At 40.4% G+C, this 26,316-nt stretch overlaps 2 protein-coding genes across 3 annotated transcripts; one reads left to right on the plus strand and one right to left on the minus strand.

The window, feature by feature from the left end:
* The first annotated feature begins 868 nt into the window (after nucleotides 1-868).
* On the plus strand, nucleotides 869-5,269 carry LOC110617325 (pentatricopeptide repeat-containing protein At5g61990, mitochondrial). The gene is made up of 2 exons (XM_021760048.2): nucleotides 869-4,338; nucleotides 4,860-5,269. The coding sequence occupies exon 1, from the start codon at nucleotides 1,042-1,044 to the stop codon at nucleotides 4,129-4,131; it is 3,090 nt and encodes a 1,029-aa protein (XP_021615740.1). The 5' UTR covers nucleotides 869-1,041; the 3' UTR covers nucleotides 4,132-4,338; nucleotides 4,860-5,269.
* Nucleotides 5,270-5,486: 217 nt separating this feature from the next.
* On the minus strand, nucleotides 5,487-26,316 carry LOC110617326 (ADP-ribosylation factor GTPase-activating protein AGD1). Of its 2 annotated transcripts, none has more exons than XM_021760050.2 (20): nucleotides 25,928-26,316; nucleotides 25,207-25,283; nucleotides 24,790-24,890; nucleotides 24,097-24,167; nucleotides 23,919-23,981; nucleotides 13,048-13,092; nucleotides 12,369-12,434; nucleotides 12,232-12,279; nucleotides 12,042-12,137; nucleotides 11,919-11,960; nucleotides 10,608-10,823; nucleotides 10,340-10,471; nucleotides 10,013-10,240; nucleotides 9,800-9,886; nucleotides 9,380-9,715; nucleotides 8,747-8,892; nucleotides 8,521-8,620; nucleotides 7,154-7,319; nucleotides 6,819-7,068; nucleotides 5,487-5,897 (listed from the first exon to the last, which is right to left on the minus strand). In XM_021760050.2, exons 1-20 carry the CDS (start codon nucleotides 25,970-25,972, stop codon nucleotides 5,792-5,794), a joined length of 2,421 nt encoding a protein of 806 aa, XP_021615742.1. In that variant the 5' UTR covers nucleotides 25,973-26,316; the 3' UTR covers nucleotides 5,487-5,791. The 2 variants fall into 2 exon arrangements, with proteins under 2 accessions (XP_021615742.1, XP_021615741.1); XM_021760049.2 differs by having other exon boundaries at nucleotides 12,369-12,446.

Raw genomic sequence — 26,316 nt, forward strand, 5'->3', positions numbered from 1 at the left:
ACACTCATTCATGTTTTGTGATCAAATCCGTCTCAGTGCACGAAACACGTACTTATTTTCTACTGCTTACAGCACAACAATTCAGAGACATACGACATCCTGATTTCCTTGGATTAGAAATTTTAGTTTTTTATTTTTATTTTTTTATTTTTTTTATGAACTTTTCGTTATCCAAAACTCATTAATTTAATTAATTTAAATTCATATCAAATAAATTTATTAAAAAAAATAAAGAATCATTTTCAAAGTCTAAAAATACTCTATATTCAAAATTTAAAATTTAAATTCTAAATTAAAAAAAAACCATATCATCTTATTTTATCAATTGAAATTTCAAAGTTTAACATGGAAAGGAAAAATAAATATGGATAATAATGCATGCCGTCTGTGTAGCGTAAGATAGAATATTAAATATAACTTTCCATAAACATGAGAGATAGTCTTGTGTTTCATTTTTTTTTTTTTATCAATTACTTCATGTGATTTTAATTAATTTCAAATAATAAATGATAAAATAAACTCTGATTTGGACCTGGTGGCCATTGACCTTTTGGGTTCATGCACAAACCCTAACGGAAGACAGGCTATTGGCTTGCCCATGCAAGTTGGTCGTTGCGCCTATCTGATATTATTTTATTATTTTTATATTATCGCACACGTCTTTCATCCAATCTTTGCTTACTGTTTTGGATATGTTTTTCATTGGACCACACTGTGTCTTCTCATTTTGTGGTTTTCTTTGGGTCGGAAGAGCCCATGGTTCCATCCTACCCAAATAAAAAGAATATGACGGTTTCGTTTCAGTTATAAGGGAAATACGGGCTGGCCCAAGCTTTTGAGACTTTTGTCATGATGGGATATCTGTATTCTGGGCCAGGCCCAAGGCAGCTCTGACTGAACGTCGTCGTTTTTTGTCAACTGTTGGGGGCTGGCTAGTCGCTGCAGTCTGCAGAGAAGAAACGAAACTCCTCTATCTCCTCTTTTGCAAGGTTTCCGGAGTCTGCTTGTCTCCATCGGAAATCGTATAATCGCCAGAAAAGGATGGGGTTAATATCCGATAGAAATTTCCACTTCTTCAAGAGTCGGCATAGAAACGTAATCTCAAGAAACAGAATCTGCCATCTCAAATTCAAGTCATTAAGCACCACTAATGAACAGGACAACACAGTCAATGAAATCACTGGATTTTTGAAGCAAAACAACTGGCAGTACCTCATGGAGTCCTCACCAATAACGAAAAAGCTAAACCCAGATGTGGTTCTCTCAGTTATTAAACAAAACCAGGTGAATGATCCTAAACGCCTCAATAGCTTCTTCAGTTGGGTCCATTCTAGAATTGGTATTCCTCAATATACTTGTTCATTCTCCATTCTTGCAATAATTCTGTGCAATTCGCGACTTTTTGCTTCCGCGAATAGCGTTTTGGAACGAATGATTGAGACCCGTAAGCAGCATTTGGAGATTTTGGATTCAGTTGTTAAGTGTTATAGAGAATTCAATGGGAGTACCCCAATAGTTTTTGAAATTTTGATTAATTCTTACAAGAAGAAGGGGTTTCTGAACGAGGCTGCTGGTGTGTTTCTAGGAGCTAAAAATCATGGCTTTGTGGTTGATTTAGTTTGTTGTAATTCATTGTTGAAGGATTTGTTGAAGGGTAATAGATTGGAGTTGTTTTGGGAAGTGTATAATGGGATGTTAGAGGCTAAGTTAGATCCTGATGTATACACTTACACAAATTTAATAAATGCACATTGCAGAGTGGGGAATGTTAAGGAGGGTAAAGGCCTGCTTTTTGATATGGAAGCGAAGGGTTGTAGTCCCAGTACAGTTACTTACAATGCGGTGATTGGTGGTTTCTGTAGAGCTGGGGACATTGATGAAGCTTTCAAGTTAGCGAAGTCTATGGTTGATAAGGGTTTGGCCCCAGATAACTATACTTATGCTATACTTATTGATGGGTTTTGTAAACAGAAAAGATCTGGAGACGCAAAACTGTTGTTGAAGGAGATGTATCGCTTGGGTTTGAGACCTGATCACATTGCCTACACTGCTCTGATTAATGGGTTCATGAAACAGGGTAACATCACAGAAGCTTTTCAAGTTAAGGAGGAGATGCTTGCTCATGGAATTAAGTTAAATCTTTTCACTTTCAACACGCTTATACATGGGCTATGCAAAGTTGGTGAGATGGAGAAGGTGAAACCTCTTTTCAGTGAAATGATTGCAATGGGCATAACACCTGATACCCAAACGTATAATTGTTTGATAGAGGGGTATTATAAGGAGCAGAAAGTGGAAAAGGCCTTTGAGTTACTGATTGAGATGAAGAAGAGGAACTTGGCACCAACCATGTACACTTTTGGTATTTTAATCAATGGCCTCTGCCACTGCAGAGATCTCAAACGGGCAAACATGTTGTTTCAGGAGATGATTTCCCAGGGTCTGAAACCAAATGGTGTAATATACTCAACTTTAATAAAAGGCCATGTACAAGAAGGTCTGTTGGAGGAGGCAATTAAGATTTTAGATGTTGTGAAGGAGCAAGGGGTAGCACCTGATGTATTCTGCTACAATACTGTTATAATTGGCCTTTGCAAGGCTGGGAAAATGGAAGATGCAAGGACTTACCTGGTTGAAATGGTTAAGAATGGATTAAAGCCAAATGTTTATACTTATGGGCCTTTTATTCATGGATATTGCAAGGCTGGGGAGATGCAAGGAGCTGAAAGTTGCTTTATGGAGATGCTAGGTTGTGGTATAGTACCAAATGATGTTGTTTATGCCAGCTTGATTGATGGGTACTGCAAGAATGGTAACACCAGTGGGGCCTTAGCAAAGTTTAGATGTATGCTTGAACGAGGAGTGCTTCCAGATGTGAAAACTTACAGTGTCCTTATCCATGGGCTTTCAAGGAATGGGAAACTCCAGGAAGCAATGGAGATGTTCTCTGAACTTCTTGACAAGGGTCTGGTTCCTGACATCTTCACTTACACCTCTCTCATTTCTGGATTTTGCAAGCAAGGTGATTTGGAGAAGGCCTTTCAACTTCATGACAACATGTGTCAAAAAGGCATCAATCCAAACATTGTCTCTTACAATGCCTTGATCAATGGACTTTGCAAGTTGGGAAACATTGAGAGAGCTCGGGAACTGTTTGATGGAATTCCAGGAAAGGGTTTGGCTCACAGTAGTGTGACTTATGCTACAATGATAGATGCATATTGCAAATCCAGAAATTTAGCTGAGGCATTTCGTTTGTTTGATGGGATGTCATTGGAAGCAGTTCCACCTGATAATTTTGTCTACTGTTCCCTAATTGATGGATGTTGCAAGGAAGGAAATATGGAGAAGGCTCTATCCTTGTTCTGGGAAATGGTGGAAAAGGGAATTGCTTCTATCTCTGCTTTCAATGCTTTGGTTGATGGCTTTTGCAGGTTGGGAAGGTTTATTGAAGCTTACCAATTGTGGGAAGACATGGCTGGCAAGAATTTCACGCCAAATCATGTGACCTACACAATTTTGATCGGCTATCATTGCAAGGAAGGAAGAATGGGAGAAGCAGAGCAGCTCTTTCTAGATATGCAGAAAAGGAATTTGATGCCAAATGTTTTAACTTACACAACATTGTTACATGGTTACAATTGTACAGGGAACAGATCCAAGATGTTTGCCCTTTTTGATGAGATGATTGCAAGAGATATTGAGCCTGATGATGTGGTTTGCAATGTGATGGTTGACGCTTACTTGAAAGAAGGTAACTGGATCAAAGCTTTAATGCTGGTGGATGACATATTGTTGAAGGGTGTGAACGTGAGTAAAATTATGTATAATGTACTGATTGATGCCCTATGCAAATATAATAATGTTTCAGAAGTGTTGAAATTACTTGATGAGATTGAAGAGCAAGGTCTTAAGCTCAGTCTTTCTACTTGTAGAACTCTAGTTAGTAGTTTTCACAGAGCAGGGAGAACAGTCGAAGCAGTGAAGGCTCTAGAGAGCATGGTCAGGTTTAAATGGGTTCCAGATTCTGTTGTGTTAAGTGATTTAATCAATGGTGATGAGATGTATTCGGAAAATGCTGATGATTTCTCAAAGCAAACATTTGGAGTTGCTTGTCAGGTGCAAGCATGATTATCAGAGGATAATTGCAATTGTATTCCTTCTATAGCTCCATGGGATTATGCAACTGCTGGTTTGAGCAAGATGTTACAGAGAATCAAGCTTATGCATATTTAGAAAGTTATGGTGGTCCATTGGTTTATACATTGTGTAGCTTTCTCCTTCTGGAACACATCAAGATTCAGACCTTCAAACGAAAGGCATTTGGCACTCAAAAAGGTAAAAATATCTGCACTTCTGTCTCTCCATCATCCGTACCTCCCTCCCCCTTTTCTTTTGATGGTGTTCAGCAACAAATTTGCCATTATGCTAGCAGCCTGGTGATTGATTAGGATAGGAAGAAGAAAAATAGCTGCAAATTCAATTTTGCTTACAAAAGACCCTCTTATCTATATTTCTATTCCTTTCATGTAAATACAGTCTCTAACTCGCTGTCCCTCAGTTGAGAGCCTTAGACTGAGAAGGATATTTCTCTTTTTTATGGTTTTTCTACACTAGAGAACTAGAGATTTTTTTATTTTTGAGAAAAATTAGCAATTTGAGGAATGCAGCTTTGTCCTACCTCTAAACTCATTTTGTGGTTGGGTTCATACAAAATATGTTAAGCTACTGGAATGGTTTTTAATAACAAGATGGCTGTGTTCAAAAGCGATGCATGTATTTGGGTGACGGTTGGGTGCATGCCTTTTCCTGCCAGTTTTTGTTCTATATGAATTTGTTCTAACTGCTGTTTGACTCAGAACTGATCAAGGAACAAAGAGAAGGGAAGAGGAGAGGGTGAAACAGAGATTAAGTGATTGTGAGGTTGATTTAATTGTCACTTGCCTCAGATGAAGATGGGGATAGAGGTCTCAGATACATTACAACTTGGTGGGAAGATAGAGATTGGCAGATGTGGCAGCTCAAGCAATGGCTGAGAATGCCACCAGCCAAACCATGATCTTGTTCCTTGTGTCTGGCGCTTACTATGTTGTACTTAGTTTGCAGTTAACAGGGTGCCAGTTTTCATTTTATCATTTTTTTTTTTAATCTATTAAGGGTCTCGCCTTCTGCAATATTCAAAATGATAATTTACGTTAAAATTTTCCATTAATTTGTTGCAGTGATATAGACAGCAAGCAGAGATCTATCATTGCTAGTTCATACAGTTGAAAATGCATCGTCCGAGCAGAATTTTTTTTTCTAAAATGCAATCTTCTCTGAAAATCCAATACAGGAAACTTTTCACTAAGATACCGATAATGTTTTATTTTCCCCCTACTATTTCCTCTCTTAGGTCAATATAATTCCTTAGGGATGCGCCTTGTTAGTTTTATGAAGTGGTTTTCACATTTCCTGCAGTCCGAATCAACTAAAACTCGCCGTCAGAAAGAATGCTTAGAGTATCTTATACACAAACAGGGAACAAATTTTAAAACTACAACATGCCCGAAGGTCAAGGCCCCAGTAGGAAAAATGAGGCAACCTGAAAGAAAGGGACCTATATACATATTCTAAATCTACATACACTCGGAGGCTCAGAGATGAGAGGATTATAATGGCCTAGCTACCAAACCTGCCAACTGCTGCAACAACAAAGTTTGGTCCATCGTTTTTAAAGAAACCTATGATACAAAATGCCCCTTCATTCCGCTCTGACTCCTATATTTTCTGATTTTTGAGTAGTTATAGTTTACTTTGCTAAGAGAATAACAAGCTCACTGTCATCAATGGATGATTCCGATAAAAGCTGAATAGCAGTATTTCCTCCTCCGTCAACAGCTTGAGGATCTGCTCCCCTGCATCATTAGATTCGCAAGACTCTGATCAGCGGTTTACACGATTTAATATCATTATATAAAATTAAGATGACAACATTAAAAAGTGCAGGAAATTTAAGAGCTGATACCTTATACAACGATGATAATTTTCTTACATTTTGGAAAGATAAAGATAAAAAATGAAAGATGTGTACAATCAGAAAAATCAACACCATGTAAGAGCTGAAGCAATCAACACCATGTAAGAGCTGAAGCTTTGAATAACGATAAGCAATTCCAACAAAGTCAATTGTCCGGTCTTTTCTTTTAAAACATTTTTTTAGGGGAAAGCACTAGGCAGCCAATGACCCTCACCTTAAATTACCTCTGGATTTTGCTATGGCCTTGTGTTTAACAATGCATATGCTGTATTTGAAAGCTATATTCTCTTTTCCAGAGTTCTGGTTGAAGCATTTCTCAAAGATCAAGTGAATATTAATCGTCTTGCATTCAAATTTCATAACAGAAGTAATTTCTCTAGGTATAAACAGAGGTAGGAAAAGATTCTTCTTAAACCAATGCATTGTACAATATTTTCTTTACTTCCAATAGGTTCCACCATTTGTGGATCTATTAAATTGATAATACTACTAGATTCGATATAACTTTTTGGCTCTGATCAGACTGGCTCTCGTCCTCAGAATGCCGAGGTTGTTAGTACATCAAAGTGGAAACGATAATTACCTAACATAGGTTTAAAAAGCATTTACACTTATTGATGCCTTAAAAAATATTTCTAAAAATCCAAGTATAGCAAAATATATACCAAATTAAAAGGAAAGCAAAAAGGATGATGAGATGGATCTTCAATACCAAGAACAGTATGATTCCATGTGGAAGGATGGCACTGATTTATTAGTAAATTGCTAACAGCAAAGGCTTGAGGAAACGAAGAATCACCTTGTAAGAAGCAACTTTGCAATTGAAGGTCTCCTGTTAATGATGCATTGATGCAGTGGCGTCTGACCTTTTGAATTAGAAGCATGGATGTTTGCACCATATTGTAGGAGCAGCTCTACCATACCCAGGTCAGCAGTTAGGCAGGCCAGGTGAAGCAGAGAACAGCCATCTGTAAAATCCTCTATGACCTGATCTTCATTTTTATGTAATGGCTTCACGTAGCTTGCTAAGGGCTTGTCCATAGAGTCACCTGCAAAGCAATCAAACTTGACATCAAGCTTTTCCTGCTCTTCGTGGTTTGTACAGGATTATAAAGGTCAGAGATGAGGATATACTGAATGATGCTTGCCCATGGATGGCATTGACATCTACTCCAGAGCGGACAATTTGGCGGTAGACTTCTTTTTTGTCATTAGCATGGACACTTTCCCATACCTGTTGTGCCACTGAAAGGAGATTCTGGTCGTCCTTTATCTTGTGCGTAAATATTTTTTCTGCATACTGCATTCCAAGCTGTCAATTTTGGATACTAACATATTTATCTATCATGTTAACTGCCGTAGGTAATTTTTTCCTTCCCATTAATAATTAATAAATCATTTAAACATTCTGTATGTAAGCCTGGTTAAATTGATACAATATACAGCAGAGTGTAAAGCATGAACCTGATGGACGTCCACAACACACACAGACAACAAAAGGCTGATAATGAGATGTGAATATCATATGAAAGTTGCGAGGAATGATAGCATTTAGTGTTGGTACTTTTAACATTCTAATTCCTGTATATGCATAGAAAATATAAGGAATTGTATTTGTCTATGTGAGTGTTTACATATTACCAGTTACCAGTCATACAAATGATGGTTCCAAAATCAATGATCTGCATAGTTTTGTAAGAAGACACAAAGATATTGTACGTGAAGGCTGAAGTATCTGTTGCTTTAAGTCTCAAGTTCACAAGCATTCAGAAATACCAGAAGTAGCAACTGATTGTTATTAAGGCACTGTATGTGAAATTGCAAGAGTACCTTCGGTGGGAACAATGATTAACTGTAAATGTTCTGTTCATAGCTGGACCCTCCCTTAAGTCTAAATGTCGCATCCATCATTGGGTGGGAAGCTTCAGGTCCACATCACGCGTTTGAATCTTCAAATGAATTATTCATGCCTTAACCAGACTTTAAGGCCTTGCTTTTACCCCTCATGGTACAGAAGACCCCAAAGAAGTGGCAGCTGAGTGCTTATTTCGTTCATATCCATTTCCTAATGGGAAACAAATCCTAACTCAAGATTCCTAACTAAAGTTCAAGCCTATTCAACCAAGAGAACTGAAGAAGTGCCTTCATAATCCAACTTGAAGCCTACTACCCACTCCACACAAAAGTGACCCCAGGTAATACATAAGCTGGCAACTAGTGTTTGTCAGACACATATCAGGATATAAAGATAAGGAAATCAACTAATTCATGAGGTTCCAGAACTACCCAGTTTAGATAATGATAACCAATGACCAATTCGTTTACTTGCAAAAAATTTCATCTGTTATTCAAATAATGTAAGCCATACCTTCTTTTTAAAACAAAAATTCCCAAGGAAATTGGAGCAAAGAGAATAACAATCACATTGACAATGCTTGGTTGTTTTCTTACAGTTGCTCAACATAAAGAGTAACAAAAAAAAAGATTACTTAGAACAATACCTTTGCATGAATGAAGTGCTCCTTAACAGAAATGGAATCATCATAATTTGGTTTCCTCATATGGAAAAGCTTCTGTCTATCAGAAAGAGACCTTGAAAAACTGTACCACAAAGCTACCAACCCTTAGCCCTTTTTTTTGGTTTCTTTCCAAAAGAAAAAAGGAGAGAGAGAGAGAGAGAGAGAGAGAGAGAGTGGTTTTAGTCAGATCAAAAGCTGCATGACCTACCCCTTCGACATTTCATCACCTGTAAAAGAAGTTCCTGAATGCAATAACTCCTCCCAAATCGAGTTTGCATAAATATTGCCTATTGACTGAAACAAATTTAAGACAGATGGCTCCCACACTTTGACATCAAGTGTTAATGACCTTACCTGCATAGAAGGTTATTATAGTGAATGTGCAAACACAAAGACAATGACCATAACAGTATAAATATAAATAATTTATGCACTAAAGAGATGAAGCCCAAAAACAAAATAAATAAATGAACATAATTACATCAAACAAGTTCACCAATTTTCCTCTTTTAAAAAAAAGAAAAAAAATATATATTTCATTCTCAGTTACAGTTAGTTATGTGGTTGCTTGTTTTGAGGTTTGAACACTGCATTCTCACTGTTTCTTAGTAATGATCTGAACGCATGTGTAGAGTGCAAATTTGCAAGAAATATTTGTTGATTCATGATGGCAGATTTTAACTTTTGCAATAGAATTAATGTAGTTATAATTTAAGATAGAAAATTGTAACTGAACATTGATCATTCATTCATTTTCTTAACGATCTCATCGAAAACACCACTGGTTTTAAGTGCTAAATGTTCCTTTTCATAGGAAAGCCTAAATCATTAAAATATTTACCTTTGATATATGAACACCAAGATTACGATGAACCCCTGAACATTCGATGCACATGAGAACACCAAGATTTAAGGATGCCCAGTCTGGTTCAGGTGCACCACAATCTGCACATTTGTCATTTCCAGGTACTTTTCTCAACACATCAATTGGCTTTTCACTTCTTACACAACATTCTTGCTGTTGTGAATTTTTAGAGTTTAAGCAACATCTAGTGGTCATGTTATTAGATGCGAACTCCTCAATCTCTGCATGATCAATGTCAGGAGAATCTGCCATTGAGCTGCTATCACTGACAGAGTGATGATCACCAATTCCCATGTGACTGGTAGACAGATGCTGACAAATAAATGAGCTGTGCTCATGAATAACTACGTAACTTCAAATGTTGAATTGTAATGAAAAGAGGAGATAAATAATTACTCTTTCAGACGTTTGGAAACTCAATAATGAAGTAATCACTCCTGTAATCTTTTCAATCCAGTCCACCTGGTCCAGTGCATTTTCTGCCTGCATTGGAGGCACATTACAATTAGCAGTATAGAAACGTGCATGGGCAACAAGATGTTTCAGGCACTACTAAAGTCATAAATGCATATTCAGAATAAATTTTCTTGTTGACTTTGAAAAAAACACCTGTAAAGTATAAACTTTCACTGGTGAAATAATTCTGAAGCAGAACCTTAAATCTGACTGATCTGCATCAGCCTTTATTGTTGATGTCAACAGGTTTACAGTATGACGTGCTACAGATTTTTCATCATGAACTCCACCATGATAATGAGAAGAAAGCCACCGACTTAGCAACCCAGGGCTATTGTCAGCAGAAGCATTCCTCTGCACGGAAGATTGACTACCACTTCCCTGAAATAGGATTCTCAGAGTTCAGTGAACACTGAACAGCATATGCGGGCCAACCCACAACATTGCAATTTGCAAACCATCTTCCATCTAACAACTTACAGATGTCCAGTTGAAAGGTTTGCGATAATAATACAGCATCCCTTGACTATCAAGAACAAAAAACCTTCTTTTCCAATCACCTCTCAAATTTGAGGAACGCTTTGATAAATATCCTTGTCGAATGGTTTGAACCTGAACAAAATATAGCCTTAGCTAGTGATTTAAGCAAAACTAATTTTACTCTATAACCAGTGCTGGTAAATCTAAGGCTTCAATTCGCAAAGAAATCACAATAAGGGAAAATATGTAAGATCCACTTTAAAACTACCTTCCCCTTTGCTGCAGACTGCATAACTGCCTCTATCACTTTTTGTGAACTCCTAGCAAAAAGTCGCAAACCATCGCCACTAGGAGAACCAACACCTCCATTTAAGTTGTGCTTGCTTTCTCGATCAATCTGTCTCACGTATTCTTGTACCCTTTCATTAAGAGCTGCTTGCTCATAGTTGGAGCATTCTCTAGACTGTTGTGCATAAGCTAAGACCTGTAGTATAACATCCCCAGTCTTTAATAAATTAACAGGCCAACTACAAATGTAAGGTTTTTCAGACAGAATTTGTTGCTAGCAGCCAACTTTTGAACAGTATCTCCTAGGGAAAGACAAGCAAGGAGAGAACAAGTGCCAATTGGCTGGCCTTAACAGATCCAATGGCAGCAGGCAAGTAGATACTCAATAAACGAGACATGGAAAGTTTGTTGCATGACAAAAATCTGATGTGATGTGGAAATTTAGTTTCCTGTATAGGAGGGAAAAAATTGTTCAAGAAGAGGGATGGAGAGACTGAGAAGCTGCTCAACAAAAATCACCTCAATTTGGAACTATCCACTACTAAACCTATGAATGAGGGCTTCAACCTTTTGTTAAAATTTTTCTATTACTCCCAAAAGAACAAAGGAGAAGATCATCAAAGCTATATCTGGTTTGGGTGGACACAACCTGGGTTCTAGTAGTCAAAAGCCATATGCTGAATCATAGTTAACAAACGAATGTGGAATCCTTTAGTCTTCCTCTATGACATGCAACTGGAAAACTTATGATCAAATCCACCATGTCATGTGCTTTTAAATATTTAAATTGGTTCCAAGGAAAAGAATGACATAAGAATAAGTTGCCACTGCCTTTTTTGGCATTTCTTCTTATTTATTTATTGCAAATTGAAAATCTGAGACCTGAACTATGCTACCAGGTGGATAGCACTCATTGTCACCCAGTATATAAACTACCCCTGCGCTCAGTCATTCTTATGATAAAATATATCAGTGTTTTTTTACTAGTCATTGACATTTACACAGTATTTTGAACTTCTGGCAGGCATCCTTGTGAGAGCAGACAAAGCAGATGCAACATTATTTGGGAGGACTTCTGAAGAAAAGAAAGTTATTTTTAGGGTTTCACAAGTAGAAAATTGGACAGATCATTCTTATACTTTGAAATTTAGCGAGTCAGTTTTCTTAGTCCAGAAAAGATTTAGCTGTTCATTATAACTATTTATGCTCTTAATAAGAATTAAACTTTCTTTATAGTGAGAAATTAATGATTAACTAAAATTTGACAGGACATGAGTGGAATTAGAAAGACCTGGTTAATAAAAGGCTCCAGCTGGTGCAAAAGCTCATACCCCTGAAAGAACCAAGAATTTTAACGTCAAGCATATGCAGTACCAGACCTTAGGAGGAGCCACTAAGTGATCATAAAAGGTACCTGCTTGAAGTATCGAATATGAGCATCCATTGTCCCACTAACAGCCTCGAGAAACTCAAATCTTTTCTTGGCCTCAACAATAGAAAGAGCACTAACCTGGAAGTGGAAAAACATGAATTATATATTACTGCCAAACTTCTTATGCATTGTTGGTTTATTTGATCTACTATTCTTGGACAAATCAACTTACCAAGTGAAAACGTGCCTGCTCAAAGGAGGACCTTGCATTGTATAATTCCTGCAATGTTTTCCACCAAATTATATCCAAATTGAAGGTTTACCATAATAGCACTGTTAAAGCTATAAGAAGGTTGCTATTGGATATACTTCCTCTATAGAAGTAGCTACATCCATCCTTGTGCTCTTCCTTAATGACAGAAATTTATCACGTGCCTGCAGTGAATGCTAGAGGCATTAAGCATTGCAGTCAAGAAGAGGTTGGTTAACATTAATCTAAAACTTTAAATTGTATTAAAACAAAATAATTATTTATGCTAAAAAACATAAAACATAGAAAAAGAATCAGCATTTAAGAATGGAAATGCCAAACTAATTTATCATAATGGTGCAGAGAATACTTTAACAAGTTTAACTGGAATCAACTTATAGATCAAGTTACTTAACTTCTAGAGGGAGTTTAATCTTGAAAAGAAAAGGTTGCCTATAAACCAACCACTTAAGATCCCTAATTCTATCAATTTGTTTTCCTTCTCATTCTGGACAGTAATCATCTCCTTAGATATCCATTTGCATGATAGGAGTTGCACATACATCAACCATTTAAAATTCTCAATTCTCGGTTTGTTTTTCCTTCTCATTCTAGAAAATAAAAAGCATCTTAAAAGATCAATCTATATGAAAATAAGCAGCATCGCATGACAGAAGACATTAGAATACATGGAACCCAAAGAATGAAAATTGTGGAAAAGTTGCAAGGGAGATTGACCACTAACTAAATGTATAACCTTCAGAGTCATATAATAGAGCATGGAGGTGCAACACCAACCTGGTCATATATGAGGGAAGCTTTGTCAAAACGTTTTCGGGCTTCCTGCAACAATGCAATATTTCATGTAGCTAAGAGTGAGATTTGTTTTGATATGCAAAGGGGAGAAAATGTTACACGATCAAATACAGAAGAACATTGATGATGAACACACATCACCAAAAAAGTTATTCATGAAATTTTGAAAAAAAAAAGGCAAAAATGGTCCCTTTGAGCAACGTTTCTTGCCAACCTCTTGAGTATCTGAACTCTTTCACTATTAGTTCAAATGCAACTTTGAAATGACATGCTCAACAACGAACAAGTCAAGATCATTTACATTGCACATGAGATGGTGCAAAAAAAAAATGCATTTCTGGCTTCTGTAGAAATAAAAGCACCATGATAGAGTAAGGAACCACAGAACCAACAGGGAAGCAAGTAAAAACAGAATTATGAAATAGCAACAGGAAGAAGATAATTTTTTGTTCAAAGAAACCCAAAGTGTCCAGGTGGAATAAGATACAAACTATCTTGCTTCAGAGTTCAGACCCCAGCAGTATACTCACTGCCCCCAAACAACTCAAGCTGGAAGAAAATACAAATTCAAGTCATGCCTGCACATCCCTCCTGTAATACCCGGCTAGACTCCGGTATCGGAATTCCTACCGTCCGGTGGAATTCCGGATGTCGGGAACTTCTAGAAGGGTAAAGACATGTTTTATGAAATGTTTTTATGTTTTAATGGTTTTAAAGTATGAAACTAAATGAGTTTTTGCATGAAAATAGCATTGGAGGAAAACTCAGGTTCGGCCGCCGAAAGTCAAGTTCGGCCGCCGAACATGCATGCGTTTTGGAGGCACGTTAGGCCCCCGAAAGCATGAGTTAGGGAAGTTCAGGTTCGGCCGCCGAAAGTCAAGTTCGGCCGCCGAACATTTGCATGGATGCGGAGGCACATTCGGCCCCCGAACGTGGCCTGGCCAGCCACCTATAAAAGGGTCCCTTAGCCGAAAATGGGCGAGCTTTTTCTCCCCATTTCGGCCAAGGTGAGCATTCCGCCATCCTTCCCCAATCTTGAGTTTTTCCTTCCTTTTTCCATGATCTTTACAAGTTTATAACTTTGGTTTTGAAGATCTTTGAGCTTAGAACAAGTTTTGGAGCTTGGAGACCAAAAGTTGGAACTTCTCCCATCTCCAAGTTTAGATCTCCTCAACCCTCGATCTTCAAGAGGTAAGAGCCGATCTTAAGCTCTTCATGTGTTTTAAGTAAGTTTTAAGTGATTTTATGGGGTAGAATGACATGTATAGGGTTGTATGAGTTTTTAAGCAAATGTTAAGTTTTAAGTGATTTATGAACAATGTATGATGTTTGAGTATGCTTGAAGTGTTGTAGTTGGGGTATTTGATGTTTTGAGGCCCCTAGGAACTTGTATGCATGATTTGGGTGAAGTATATGCATGATGTGAGAGTTGGGAGGCATTTGTGCATAGAGGAGCCAAAGTTTCTGCCCTTTGGCAGAAACCAGGTTCGGCAGCCGAAGGCACTTTCGGCCGCCGAACATGGCTTGAGAGGCAGCTTTAGGCTGCCGAAGCTTGCCCCCGAAAGTTGGAGTTTCGGCTCTGTCCGAGACTTTCGGCCGCCGAAGGTGCCGCCGAACATGCATGAGTTTCGTCTCTGTCTGGGAGTTTCGGCCGCCGAAGGTGCCGCCGAACCTGCCTGACTTTCGTCTCTGGAGGGACTTTCGGCCGCCGAAGGTGCCGCCGAAAGTGCCCTGTCCAGCCTTTTCTTGCATGTTTCCTAGGAGTGTTTTGAGGTGTTTTTAGGAGGTTTTTGGGGGTATGTCTAGAGTTATGTTCTTGTTGTTTGGTGCCTCATTTGAGTCCACCTGTGTAGGTTCGGACCCGAGGAACCGAGACCCCCGGTTGTGAGATAATCGTTCCGAGTTCGTTGTTACAGCTTCAGTCACCAGGTGAGTGGAACAACTTCTTAAGTTTTAAAGTAAATGAATAAATGAATAAATGAATGAATCATAAAGCATTGCCCATGCATCATTATGCCATGCAATATTTCAGGATGTTTGCATTAGATCTCACGAATATGCTGCATTGCATAAATTGATGTTGATGTGGATGAATGTTGAGTGATCCATTAGCCCTCGTATGTTATGTCATGATATGATGATGATACGGTATGGAAGTCCAGGAAGACCCATTCTACGTCCCTGGCACTATGTAAGAGAAAGACCAGGACCCATTCTACGTTTTGGCACTAATGGAAATGTAGAGGGCTATTGGTGACAAATTCATCCTTTATGTGATTAGCTGTGATGTGTTGCATTCCATGAAAGCATGAATAAGAAAAAGTTATATAATTAATATACCTAAAAATGGAGGAATCATAATAATAATAAAATGAATAATAATATACCTAAAAAGGGTGGAATTAAAGCAAATATTTTTTAGTTTCCGCTCATTGGGCTTTATAGCTCACCCCCTCTCCCCTAACCCCAGTCTTGCAGGTGCAGAGTAGATAGAGAAGTCAGCAGAGTAAGAGAAGTTTATGTAATAGTTAGCTGTGGACATGGTTTGTTGGTAATGTATAAGTATGAGATGTAATGTAATGTAAGTTTGATAATGTGCTTGACTAGAGTCTGTTGTATTCCCAGTACACATGGTCTTGTATGAGATATAATGTTTTATGATGATTATGTAATCCAAGCCTATGTTATGTTATGTTACCCCATTGGAATATTTGATGAGGATTCCAATGAGAGGTTTATGTTATGTTGTGCATGCACAGGCTAGGCTTGGCAGAGGAATGTTTGATTGAATGAAAAGAAAAGTTTTAATTTTTATGTATGTTGTTGACCATCTATGGGATTAAACAGGTTCACAGGATGTATGTTTGGCTTGCTACGGGTCCCGGCGGCCTTAAGCCGATCTGGATCCTAGCGCCGGTGGCGGCCTGATTTTCGGGTCGTTACAGAGTGGTATCAGAGCCCTAGGTTCATATGGTCGGACCTAGAGTGTCGGGCTCATAGATGTGATAGAAAGTCAAGCACAATAGGAAATCATGTCCACTAGGATAGGATGTAGAGTCCTGTCTAGAATGAAAGTATGATATGCCATGAGATATGCTATGTATATGATGTGGGTTCATGTGTTTCCACATGAACCATTGGATGTTAATGTTTTGATTTCTGTGCTGTTTTCCAGTAATCAGAATGCGAGGAACTCGTCGATCAGCTAGATTGGCTAGAGTACCACCGGAGGATGAGGGCACGAGCGCCCGTCCTCCAGCATTGCCAAGGGCAATGTCGAGTAGGTCCCACAGGGACAGAGCAGTGGGAGATCCTAGAAGATCTCTGGATCTGGGTAGAAACAGATCAGTAAGAGGAACGGTTCAAGGAGACAGGTCAGTGGATGTGGGAGAAGAGATGGATGTGGACCAGAGGAGGGATGGTAGTCTTGGTGTGAGCATGCCAGAAGAGGGCATGGGTGAGTCTCAGGGAGGCACTCAGGCCTCGGGGTTTATTCCACCACCCCAGTACCCACCTTTTTCACCATACCCCGGGTATTCGATGGGAGGTACATCGGATTACCCCAGTGTTAATCCTTACCCTTCTCACATGCCATACCCACCTTTTTACCCACAGTATCCACAGTACCCTATGTACCCACCTCCATCCTTCCACCCAGGCACAGCAAACCCTATCCCAGGGGATGCTGCACCTCCACCACCAGCAGAAACCACAGTTACAGAAAACCAAAGACCTCAACCTACCTCATCTGGAGGGAGCAAGGCTAAGATGACCGACTATATGAAGTTGGGTGCTCCTCAGTTTGATACCGGTGATGATCCGTTTGTGTACCTGGAGAAGGTCAAAACGATTACAGATGAGATAGGGGCTGATGACAGTAGAGCCATTCAGATGGCTGGTTTCACTCTGAAATGCAAGAAGGCACGAGAATGGTTCAAGAACTATGTGAAACCAAAGGTGGACAGTTTGTCATGGGAGGAGTTTGCGAATGAGTTCGCAGGATGGGCTTTCCCTGACAGTTCCAGAGAGCTGAAGGTGATTGAGTTCGAACAGCTGAAGCAGACAGATGAGATGGGTGTCGATGAGTACACCGATAGATTCTTAGAGTTGTTGCCATTTGCTGGGCAGCATCTGGATACAGATCCGAAGAAATCGAGGAGGTATGTCATGAGGCTAAATTCCAGGTATTCCTCTTTGATTCAGTCAGCTGATAGAGAAAGTTTCCATGCCATTATAGACATGGCCAGGAGAATGGAGGCTAGTGCCGTAATAGAGGGAAAAGTCAAGCAGTCTGTGGCACAACCTTCTGGTTCTAAGACCCCAGGTGGGGGAAGGATAGACCCTTCATCCTTGAGTTCAGCTAGTAAGAAGTGGGGCAATACCACTAAGAAACCAAAGAAAAATAAGTTCTGGAGCAAGATCAAATCAGGTCTGGGATTAGGAAGTGGCTCAAGCTCTGGTGCTGATAATGCAGTGTGTGCAAGGTGTGGTAAGCTACACAGGGGAGTATGCCGGTTTGGGACGACAGCCTGTTATAGATGTGGGCAAGAGGGACACATGTCTTGGGAGTGTCCGAGAGCAGTTCCTACGGCACAGCCCCAGCAGACAACTTCGGGTAGCGTAGCACAGCCAGCAGCTTCAGCCGCAACACAGGCTAGTGGCAGAGGCCGAGGGAGAGGGTCAGCCTCTTCTTCATCAGTTTACAGAGGGGAAGGTCCGTCAGCTCCAGCACGGATCTTCACAATGACGCAGCAGGAGGCAAACGCATCCAACACCGTGGTGTCAGGTAATATCATCATTGGTTGTTCAGATGTTTATGCCTTAATGGACCCGGGGCATCCCATTCTTTTGTTTCTCCGAGAGCGGTCGAGAGGTTGGGTTTGATGGTCTCTGGGTTAGAGTGTCCCCTATGGGTCAGCGGACCCAAATGTGACCCGTCGGTGGCAGAGTCAGTCTGCCAGTACAGTCCAGTTTTCATAGAGGGAAGATGTCTATCCGCCGACCTAGTGGTTCTAGACTTGACAGATTTTGACGTCATTCTAGGGATGGATTGGCTATCTACCCATGGTGCTACCTTGGATTGCAGAGACAAGGTGGTTAAGTTCAGATGTCAGGATGGGTCAGAGGTCGTCTTTAGAGGAGACAGGGGGAGTACACCTAGAGGTTTGATATCAGCCCTACAGGCTCGTAGGCTGCTCAGGAGGGGTTGTCAGGGTTATCTAGCTCATGTGAGAGAGCTAGACAGAGATGTCAGAGAGCCCGCCTCGGTGCCTGTGGTTAGAGAGTTCTTAGATGTTTTCCCAGACGAGCTGCCAGGTTTACCGCCTCCTAGGGAGATAGAGTTCGAAATAGAATTGATGCCAGGAACCAGACCGATCTCTATCCCTCCCTACAGGATGGCGCCAGCAGAACTGAAAGAGCTTAAAGAACAGTTGCAAGAGCTGGTAGACAAGGGTTTCATCCGACCGAGTGCCTCACCTTGGGGAGCTCCAGTTTTGTTCGTGAAGAAGAAGGATGGATCCCTTAGACTTTGTATCGACTATAGACAGTTGAACAAGGTTACTACCAAGAACAAGTACCCGTTGCCTAGGATCGATGATCTATTCGACCAGCTAGCAGGAGCAGGTTGTTTCTCCAAAATAGATCTGAGATCTGGGTATCATCAGCTGAGGATCAGAGATGAAGATGTGCCAAAGACGGCATTCAGGACCAGATATGGGCATTTTGAGTTCCTTGTGATGCCGTTCGGGTTAACTAACGCCCCTGCAGCATTCATGGATCTCATGAACAGAGTATTTAGCCAATACCTGGATCACTTCGTTATTGTCTTCATAGATGATATCTTAGTGTATTCCAGGAATGCAGAAGAACATGCCCATCATCTGTGGTTGGTCTTGCAGACTTTGAGGGAACACGGCTTGTATGCCAAGTTCTCTAAATGTGAGTTCTGGCTAAGGAGCATTTCGTTCTTGGGGCATGTGGTGTCAGAGAATGGGATAGAGGTAGACCCCAAGAAGACAGAGACTGTGGTTAACTGGCCTAGACCCACTTCAGTGACGGAGATCAGAAGTTTCTTGGGTTTGGCAGGTTACTACAGGAGGTTCGTTCAGGACTTCTCAAAGATAGCAGCTCCTCTGACCAGACTAACCAGGAAGAATCAGAAATTTCTGTGGACCGACCAGTGCGAAGAGAGTTTTGAAGAGCTTAAGAGGAGGTTGACTTCAGCACCAGTGTTAGCACTGCCATCTAGTGGAGAGGACTTTACCGTCTTCTGTGATGCGTCCCGTGTGGGACTGGGATGTGTGCTTATGCAGAATGAGAGGGTGATTGCTTATGCTTCTAGACAGCTAAAGAAGCATGAGATGAATTACCCCACACATGACCTTGAGATGGCAGCAGTAATCTTTGCACTCAAGATGTGGAGGCACTACCTCTATGGGGTAAAATGTGAGATCTTTACAGATCATAAGAGCCTGCAGTACATCCTGAGTCAAAGAGATTTGAATTTGAGGCAAAGAAGATGGGTAGAACTGCTCAGTGACTATGATTGCAAAATCCAGTATCATCCGGGTAAGGCTAATGTTGTAGCTGATGCCTTAAGCCGGAAATCACTCGGCAGTCTATCCCACATCACAGCAGAACGAAGACCAGTAGTAAAGGAGTTCTACAAGCTCATCGAAGAAGGGCTACAGTTAGAGTTGTCGGGTACAGGTGCCTTAGTGGCTCAGATGAAAGTGACACCTGTGTTCCTTGAGCAAGTCGCTCAGAAACAGCATGAGGACCCCGAGTTAGTGAAGATTGCCAGGACTGTTCAGTCAGGCAAGAACGATGAGTACAGATTTGACAACAAGGGGATCCTCCGCTATGGGAGTCGATTATGTGTACCAGATGACATAGGGCTAAAAGGAGACATTATGAGAGAAGCTCATAATGCAAGATACAGCATTCACCCCGGAGCCACCAAGATGTATCAAGATCTAAAGAAGGTTTATTGGTGGCCAGCTATGAAGAAAGAAGTGGCGCAGTTCGTGTCAGCCTGCGAAGTGTGTCAGAGGGTGAAGCTGGAACATCAGAAGCCAGCTGGAATGCTTAACCCGCTACCGATTCCAGAATGGAAATGGGAAAACATAGCTATGGACTTCGTAGTAGGGTTACCGGCGACGTCCAACAGATTGGACTCCATATGGGTGATTGTGGACAGACTCACCAAATCTGCTCACTTCCTCCCTGTCAGGAGTGGCTACTCTGTGGACAAGTTGGCGCAAGTGTATGTAGATGAGATTGTCAGGCTGCATGGGGTTCCAGTGTCTATAGTGTCAGATCGAGGGCCTCAGTTCACTTCCAGATTTTGGCGGAGTCTGCAAAATGCCATGGGTACCAGGTTAGACTTCAGTACTGCCTTCCATCCCCAGACTGATGGGCAGTCAGAGAGGACCATCCAGACAATAGAAGATATGCTCAGAATGTGTGTGCTAGATTTTGGCGGTTCTTGGAGGCAACATCTACCCTTAGTAGAGTTCGCCTACAATAACAGCTATCATGCTAGCATCGGGATGGCTCCATATGAAGCTTTGTACGGAAGGAAGTGCAGGTCACCTGTTTGCTGGGAAGAAGTTGGAGAAAAGGCCTTGGCAGGGCCTGAGCTAGTAGAGATCACCAGCAGAGTGGTACCCATAATCAGAGAAAGAATCAAGACTGCTGCAAGCAGACAGAAGAGTTACGCAGACATCCGCAGAAGACTAGTAGAGTTTCAGGAGGGGGATCTGGTATTGCTTAAGGTGTCTCCAATGAAAGGAGTGGTTAGGTTCGGGAAGAAAGGTAAGCTAGCCCCACGATACATCGGACCCTTTGAAATCTTGCAAAAGATTGGGAATGTGTCGTACAAGCTGGACTTACCTGCTTCAATGGCAAGAATCCACCCGGTTTTCCATGTTTCCATGTTGAGGAAGTTTGTGTCAGATCCGAGTAAGGTTCTTAGTGAGCCTGATGTGGAGATCCAAGAGGATCTCACCTATGTGGAGCAGCCAGTGCGGATCATAGACACCCAGATCAGAAAGCTAAGAAACAAGGAAATCCCGATGGTGAAAGTCCTTTGGAACCACCACAATATAGAAGAATGTACCTGGGAGACACGGGAGTCCATGCTCCAACAGTATCCCCACTTCTTTTAGAGGTTAGTATCTATGTGTTTAGTATGTATGTTATGTTCTATGTTATGCATGTATTAGTTGAGGAACATTCGGGGACGAATGTTCTTAAGGGGGGGAGAATGTAATACCCGGCTAGACTCCGGTATCGGAATTCCTACCGTCCGGTGGAATTCCGGATGTCGGGAACTTCTAGAAGGGTAAAGACATGTTTTATGAAATGTTTTTATGTTTTAATGGTTTTAAAGTATGAAACTAAATGAGTTTTTGCATGAAAATAGCATTGGAGGAAAACTCAGGTTCGGCCGCCGAAAGTCAAGTTCGGCCGCCGAACATGCATGCGTTTTGGAGGCACGTTAGGCCCCCGAAAGCATGAGTTAGGGAAGTTCAGGTTCGGCCGCCGAAAGTCAAGTTCGGCCGCCGAACATTTGCATGGATGCGGAGGCACATTCGGCCCCCGAACGTGGCCTGGCCAGCCACCTATAAAAGGGTCCCTTAGCCGAAAATGGGCGAGCTTTTTCTCCCCATTTCGGCCAAGGTGAGCATTCCGCCATCCTTCCCCAATCTTGAGTTTTTCCTTCCTTTTTCCATGATCTTTACAAGTTTATAACTTTGGTTTTGAAGATCTTTGAGCTTAGAACAAGTTTTGGAGCTTGGAGACCAAAAGTTGGAACTTCTCCCATCTCCAAGTTTAGATCTCCTCAACCCTCGATCTTCAAGAGGTAAGAGCCGATCTTAAGCTCTTCATGTGTTTTAAGTAAGTTTTAAGTGATTTTATGGGGTAGAATGACATGTATAGGGTTGTATGAGTTTTTAAGCAAATGTTAAGTTTTAAGTGATTTATGAACAATGTATGATGTTTGAGTATGCTTGAAGTGTTGTAGTTGGGGTATTTGATGTTTTGAGGCCCCTAGGAACTTGTATGCATGATTTGGGTGAAGTATATGCATGATGTGAGAGTTGGGAGGCATTTGTGCATAGAGGAGCCAAAGTTTCTGCCCTTTGGCAGAAACCAGGTTCGGCAGCCGAAGGCACTTTCGGCCGCCGAACATGGCTTGAGAGGCAGCTTTAGGCTGCCGAAGCTTGCCCCCGAAAGTTGGAGTTTCGGCTCTGTCCGAGACTTTCGGCCGCCGAAGGTGCCGCCGAACATGCATGAGTTTCGTCTCTGTCTGGGAGTTTCGGCCGCCGAAGGTGCCGCCGAACCTGCCTGACTTTCGTCTCTGGAGGGACTTTCGGCCGCCGAAGGTGCCGCCGAAAGTGCCCTGTCCAGCCTTTTCTTGCATGTTTCCTAGGAGTGTTTTGAGGTGTTTTTAGGAGGTTTTTGGGGGTATGTCTAGAGTTATGTTCTTGTTGTTTGGTGCCTCATTTGAGTCCACCTGTGTAGGTTCGGACCCGAGGAACCGAGACCCCCGGTTGTGAGATAGTCGTTCCGAGTTCGTTGTTACAGCTTCAGTCACCAGGTGAGTGGAACAACTTCTTAAGTTTTAAAGTAAATGAATAAATGAATAAATGAATGAATCATAAAGCATTGCCCATGCATCATTATGCCATGCAATATTTCAGGATGTTTGCATTAGATCTCACGAATATGCTGCATTGCATAAATTGATGTTGATGTGGATGAATGTTGAGTGATCCATTAGCCCTCGTATGTTATGTCATGATATGATGATGATACGGTATGGAAGTCCAGGAAGACCCATTCTACGTCCCTGGCACTATGTAAGAGAAAGACCAGGACCCATTCTACGTTCTGGCACTAATGGAAATGTAGAGGGCTATTGGTGACAAATTCATCCTTTATGTGATTAGCTGTGATGTGTTGCATTCCATGAAAGCATGAATAAGAAAAAGTTATATAATTAATATACCTAAAAATGGAGGAATCATAATAATAATAAAATGAATAATAATATACCTAAAAAGGGTGGAATTAAAGCAAATATTTTTTAGTTTCCGCTCATTGGGCTTTATAGCTCACCCCCTCTCCCCTAACCCCAGTCTTGCAGGTGCAGAGTAGATAGAGAAGTCAGCAGAGTAAGAGAAGTTTATGTAATAGTTAGCTGTGGACATGGTTTGTTGGTAATGTATAAGTATGAGATGTAATGTAATGTAAGTTTGATAATGTGCTTGACTAGAGTCTGTTGTATTCCCAGTACACATGGTCTTGTATGAGATATAATGTTTTATGATGATTATGTAATCCAAGCCTATGTTATGTTATGTTACCCCATTGGAATATTTGATGAGGATTCCAATGAGAGGTTTATGTTATGTTGTGCATGCACAGGCTAGGCTTGGCAGAGGAATGTTTGATTGAATGAAAAGAAAAGTTTTAATTTTTATGTATGTTGTTGACCATCTATGGGATTAAACAGGTTCACAGGATGTATGTTTGGCTTGCTACGGGTCCCGGCGGCCTTAAGCCGATCTGGATCCTAGCGCCGGTGGCGGCCTGATTTTCGGGTCGTTACACCTCCCTCCCTCCCTCAATATATACTTCTCTCATGCTCCCAGCACCTCCTCCTTTCTGTTACAACATCCTCTAGAATTTTCTAGGATTCTCCAGGCTCTACTCTGACATCCTATCACACTATGGTCTCAACATAGAAAACATTCTTTATTAGACTATACTATACTGAAGAGAATGACAGGCTCCTTACAAATGTAAAACAAAGCATCCATTCTATAAGAAACGTATGGTACCTTGATGTCTTGCAGGTCCACATTCACAAACTGTAGCAATCTATCATTTAGAATGTGCTCTACCTGAGAAAACCAATTATGTTATAAAAGGAAATCAGTTGTAGTAGTTCTCCATATCACATAAAATAATTCACTGGTTAAAAAAAATTCAAATCCTCAATCCTCAAAAATTGTCTACCTGTGACCTAAGAACTTCCTTGTACGTCCCAATTTCTCTCAAAGCAATAGTAAATTTGTTCATAACAGGGCCTTGGTAGAACAGAAAAAAGAAAAATCTATGTATTAGCAGCAAAATATTGAGCTATTTATTAGGTTCCTGGGTTTTATGCCAAGACCCACAGACATAGATTTTCTATCTAGTGAAACAGGATTTCACTGTGAAATTAGTGAGAACAAAAATCTAATGAAAATAAAATACACATGAACATGCCATGCAAATATGCAATTAAACATATAGCTTCATCTTGGCTGCTTAAGAACTCAAGCAGAGCATGAATCAGGCTAGCCATACAAGAAAAAAACTAAATGCTACGGGATTGTCCAGTGGTGATGTATAACCTTGATCTTTTATTAAATAAGCTTCAAAGTAGTATGCTAAGCCCAAAAAAATATCACCTTGGCTAAGTTTCATTTTTTAAAATCCCAACAGTATAAGATAATTATCCAAATTGAGTTCAAACAAACAGTTACTACATGTGTCATGCAATAGAAACATTTGGGCCAAACTGCTGCATAAACCAGTTGGTTCCTTCCACTAGTGATTTTTATATTTAAGAATCAGGGGGAAAATAAGCACAAAGGCATGCCTAAGCAGGTACAATTACACAGTCAACCTTATTAAAAGTGGGGGCGGTGGACAATATCAACATACCTCCAAAAGCAACACAAATAGGATCATTATGCCCTCCTCCAAAAGTTTCAAGAGCACTTGCAAAAGCAACATCCCCATCATACCCCTCTCCAAGCCCTTCTCTGAAATAAGAAAATCAAATTATAAGATCCTCCAAAGCATGAAGCAATTCTCCCTCCTTTTTTTAGCATCCAAGGCATTATCCTAAAGATCTATTGTTTCATAAATGTTAAGGACCAAAACCAGTGCTTCTCTGTCCTCATACTTATTACTTGGTGCATATTCCAATCTTCAACCCTTTCCCAATATCATGTCATTTCCTGTAAGTATTGATTTCTATTATGTAGAAATGATAAATTCTAATTTATGCAAGCATATGAAGTTGCAGTGAAGAAAATATAAGTGGTGTATAAATTAACAATATGAACATGGACTTACGTGTACTTTCGACAACCTTTGATGAATTTTAAACATCTCCCCCTCAATAGCTCAGAACTTTCTTCCAAACATTGCATCTATTTGAACAAACAACTCATCAATAAGCTAGGCTTAAACATCTTCCACGAGTTACATGATTATGGATGCTCCAATAAACAGGCATTCATAATATAGATAAATACTTGTGTGTGCATGTGGGTGGATGAGATGCATAGCTTCATGTGAATACCAAGTAAGAATCTCTAAAGAGAAAATTGAATAATGAAAAACTAAAATTTGAAATATCGAATTCCTAGTAAATGCGTAATGAACTCACAAGAGGAAGAAGTTCAATGAAACATCAATAACCAAATGAAACATATCATCATCTCTCAATAATGATTCACTGATACAATAATAATAATAATTATAATAATGATAATGATAATAAACTTGTAACTTGTGCTTGCATGAAGCTCAGAATTAATAAGTTTCTGATCCTTAAATACTTAGAAGTTGGCAAAAATTCGGCAACTGAACAACGGACGAAAAGCAGAATTCTGATTAGAGGGTTCCATATATATATATATATATCGATGCAACGCGGACATCGTGGACATTAGTGAGAATCAGATAAAGATCGAAATCTTAGTCTTAAAAGAACTAGGGTGAAGACAGAAACTTAAATAACGAGAAATGAATTACACTGAGCAATAATTGCAGGGAAATAAAAGACAAGCACCTGTTGCCGGAACATCGGCGAATCATCTAATTTAGAGAAATGCATAATGAATTGTGTACAGCAAATTCGGCACTGGTTCCTTTTGGTCAGGTCCTTGTTTTCTCTGTTTTCCCAGGGAAGAAGGGGAGAGGGAAAGTGAAAGAAAAAAAATGAAAGAGGAGAAAGAAAACTTCACATTGGATAAATGGGCGCAATCTAAGGGAAGGAGGAAGCAGGGAAGGTTTGTTCTCTTGTTTGCTTAGATTAGAGCTTTTCTGTTTGCGAACTTTCATCGCTGTCGCTAAAGATCAACGCAAAACCCGGCCTTTTGCGTTTTGCTTTCTTAAGAATCGCGCGCGCGCGCGCACTCTCTCTCTTTCTACTGTTTGTTCACTTTAGTCATGCACACA

The sequence above is a fragment of the Manihot esculenta genome, chromosome 6, assembly GCF_001659605.2.
Source record: "Manihot esculenta cultivar AM560-2 chromosome 6, M.esculenta_v8, whole genome shotgun sequence".
NCBI classification, from domain to species: Eukaryota; Viridiplantae; Streptophyta; class Magnoliopsida; order Malpighiales; family Euphorbiaceae; genus Manihot; species Manihot esculenta.

What these genes read in the sequence shown, in the direction of transcription:
- LOC110617325 (XM_021760048.2), top strand. Translation starts at nt 1,042, where the DNA reads ATGGGGTTAATATCCGATAGAAATTTCCACTTCTTCAAGAGTCGGCAT.
- LOC110617326 (XM_021760049.2), bottom strand. Translation starts at nt 25,972, where the DNA reads ATGCATTTCTCTAAATTAGATGATTCGCCGATGTTCCGGCAACAG. An exon ending in AGCAGGCACGTTTTCACTTG is followed by an intron (nt 12,138 to 12,231) that starts GTAAGTTGATTT and finishes TTCCACTTCCAG; the next exon opens with GTTAGTGCTCTTTCTATTGT. An exon ending in ATATTCGATACTTCAAGCAG is followed by an intron (nt 11,961 to 12,041) that starts GTACCTTTTATG and finishes TGGTTCTTTCAG; the next exon opens with GGGTATGAGCTTTTGCACCA.